General features: G+C 55.4%; 1 protein-coding gene across 1 annotated transcript in view; it reads right to left on the reverse strand.

The window, feature by feature from the left end:
* Positions 1 to 2,392, reverse strand: part of RAB40B (RAB40B, member RAS oncogene family) — a 43,044-nt gene that overhangs the window by 6,582 nt on the left and 34,070 nt on the right. Inside the window, exon 4 of the mRNA XM_008586788.1 lies at positions 451 to 511. Coding sequence (XP_008585010.1) covers positions 451 to 511 — 61 coding nt within the window. The remainder of the gene's footprint in view (positions 1 to 450; positions 512 to 2,392) is intronic.

Below are 2,392 nucleotides of genomic sequence, written 5' to 3' on the forward strand. Positions count from 1 at the left end.
GGGGGGAAAGTGGCCTCTCGCGTCCGCCTCCCTCCCACCAGGGCCTCCGCGGCTGGACCCGGCAGAGCCACGGCCAGAGCTGCGAGCCGAGAGCAGCGGGCTGGGGGCGCGTCCCGACCACACACGCCTCGCCCGGGGAGCCCGGCCGGCGGGGTCACTCGCTCCTGGCACCACAGGAGGCAGAAGCAGGAGGCGGCACCTTCTCAGAGCAGGCCGTGCGCTCCGGACCCCACAGAGGCCCCTGACCCTCGGCAGGGCCCCTGGGTCCTGCGCTTCCTCCACTCCTGGACGAAGGGTACATGGGCTTCCGTGGCCCAGACGACCAGATCGCTGCCTCCCTTCAGGGAAGTCACTGGCGAACACTGGGACCAAGGGGGTTGTCAGCGAGTGTAGGACAGGGCAGGGACACTCCTCCGCCTCAGGAGCCCAGGGCGGGACCCCCGGACTCACCAGAGCTGCAGCTTCACCCGCCGGCCATCCAGCAAGATGGTGGTTGTCTTGTAGTCGATCCCTGTGAAAGAGTTGGGGACACTCAGTGTGGGGCTGGCTGCAAAAGATTTCCACAGGTTACTCCCTATTAAAAGAATGCTGGAGGATAAACCCTGTCACATTTGGAGGAGAAAAGGGTTTCTCACCAGAGCAGATGACAGGTTTACAAGGTGGGTGAGTGGGGCCCTGCTCATGGGGCTCCCCAGACTCGCTTGGCCCCCACCTGCCTCCAACCACCCTCTCTCCTATCACCAGCCACCTCGGCCTCTGGGGGCAGCCAGGCATCCACTGCACGGCCATGGGACCAGCGCCCAGGTGGTCCTGACCAGGCCCCCCAAGGCTTGGGCTTCCCCAAGGGGTGGGCAACCCAGGGGTTCGGGGTTAACCCATGGTACAAACTTGGACCTTCTGCCCCATGAACTGTTCTGAGTCAAGAGTCCCACAAGGTGACTGCAGAGCCCACGTGTGACCTGGTGGCCAGCTGGTTTGCCAAGGGCTGGCACCAGCTGGGGCATATGCCCCTCATCTGGGCGGGTCCTCGTCTCCTGCCCACGGCGCCCGTCACGCTGGCCACCCGAGCCTGCACACACGTAAGCTTCCACTCAGCTCTGTTTCCAAGGGAGCCAGGGCTGAGAGAGCAGGTCTGGACACACAGATCATTCCTCACAAAGTAGGAGGGTCTTCAACAAGTTCACGGAAAATGCGTGTGATATTAAGTATCTTCTGGTTTTCATCCACGGTTCCTGGCTTGGAGCTGGTCATAAAGAAACCCTCTGACCTACCTTGTCTGATTGTAGGTCATAAGAGCCCCATTCCAGAAGGGGTCCCGCCCCATACTCCGGAGCAATGATCGCTGCACAGAGAGGCCGTGCTGGGTGTCCCCACCCACGCTGTGTCAGGTCAGACCCTTTCTGTCCAGTCACATTTCCACACGGTTGTCCACGCTTCAGTCATGCCTGCGTGATGACACTTCCATAAAAACCCAAGAGCACAGGGTTCAGGGAGCTCCCAGATGTCTGAACATATGGAGGTTCCTGGAGGGTGGTGCCTGGGGGCCCGTGGGAGCTCTGTCCCCCTTCCCCATACCTCGCCCTGTGCATCTCTTCAGCTGTGTCCTTTGTAATATCCTTTATAATAAGTCTGTAAACATAAGTATGTGTTTCCCTTAGTTCTGTGAGCTGCTCTAGCAAACTAATCAAACCCAAAGAGGGGCTGTGGGAAGCCTGATTTATAGCTGGTTGGTCAGAAGTTCCAGAGGCCTGGGCTTGCCACTGCATCTGCTGTGGGGGCAGTCCTGGGGACTGAGCCCTCACCCTGTGGATCAGACACTATGTCCAGGTAGACAGTGTCAGAATTGAACTGGAGGACACCCAGCTGGTGTCTGTGCAGAACTGCTTGCTTGCTGATGGGGAGAAATACCCACACATTTGATCACAGAAGTTGGTCTTCTGTGTTGATTGTTGCTGAGTAATAGGAGAGGAAAACAGTTTGTGTGTGTGTGTGTGTGTGTGTGTGTATGTTTTCTTTACTCAATGGATCTTATGAAAAAACTATGCATGGATTGCAAAATGTTTTGCACCAAAATAAACTTGTACTAAGTTGTTGTAACACATCTGTACAGGATCTAGTTTAAGACACTAACAAGGATAAGACATCAGTTTGAAAAGAGCCCCTATCACAGCAACATGAATTCTGCTAAAATTGAAGGAAAAACACACAACAAATTTATGGTGAAGCTTGGGTAGGAGAGTGGTGAAATCATTGATGCTTTACAAAAAGTTTACGGAGACTGTGCTGCAAAGAAATCAGCAGTTTATGAAAGCTTTTCCCTTAAGAACAGGCACTAGACAAGGATGCCCACTCTCACCACTCCTATTCAACACAGTGTTGGAAGTACTAGCCA

The sequence above is a fragment of the Galeopterus variegatus genome, unplaced genomic scaffold (assembly GCF_000696425.1).
Source record: "Galeopterus variegatus unplaced genomic scaffold, G_variegatus-3.0.2 Scaffold4118, whole genome shotgun sequence".
Lineage (NCBI taxonomy): Eukaryota > Metazoa > Chordata > Mammalia > Dermoptera > Cynocephalidae > Galeopterus > Galeopterus variegatus.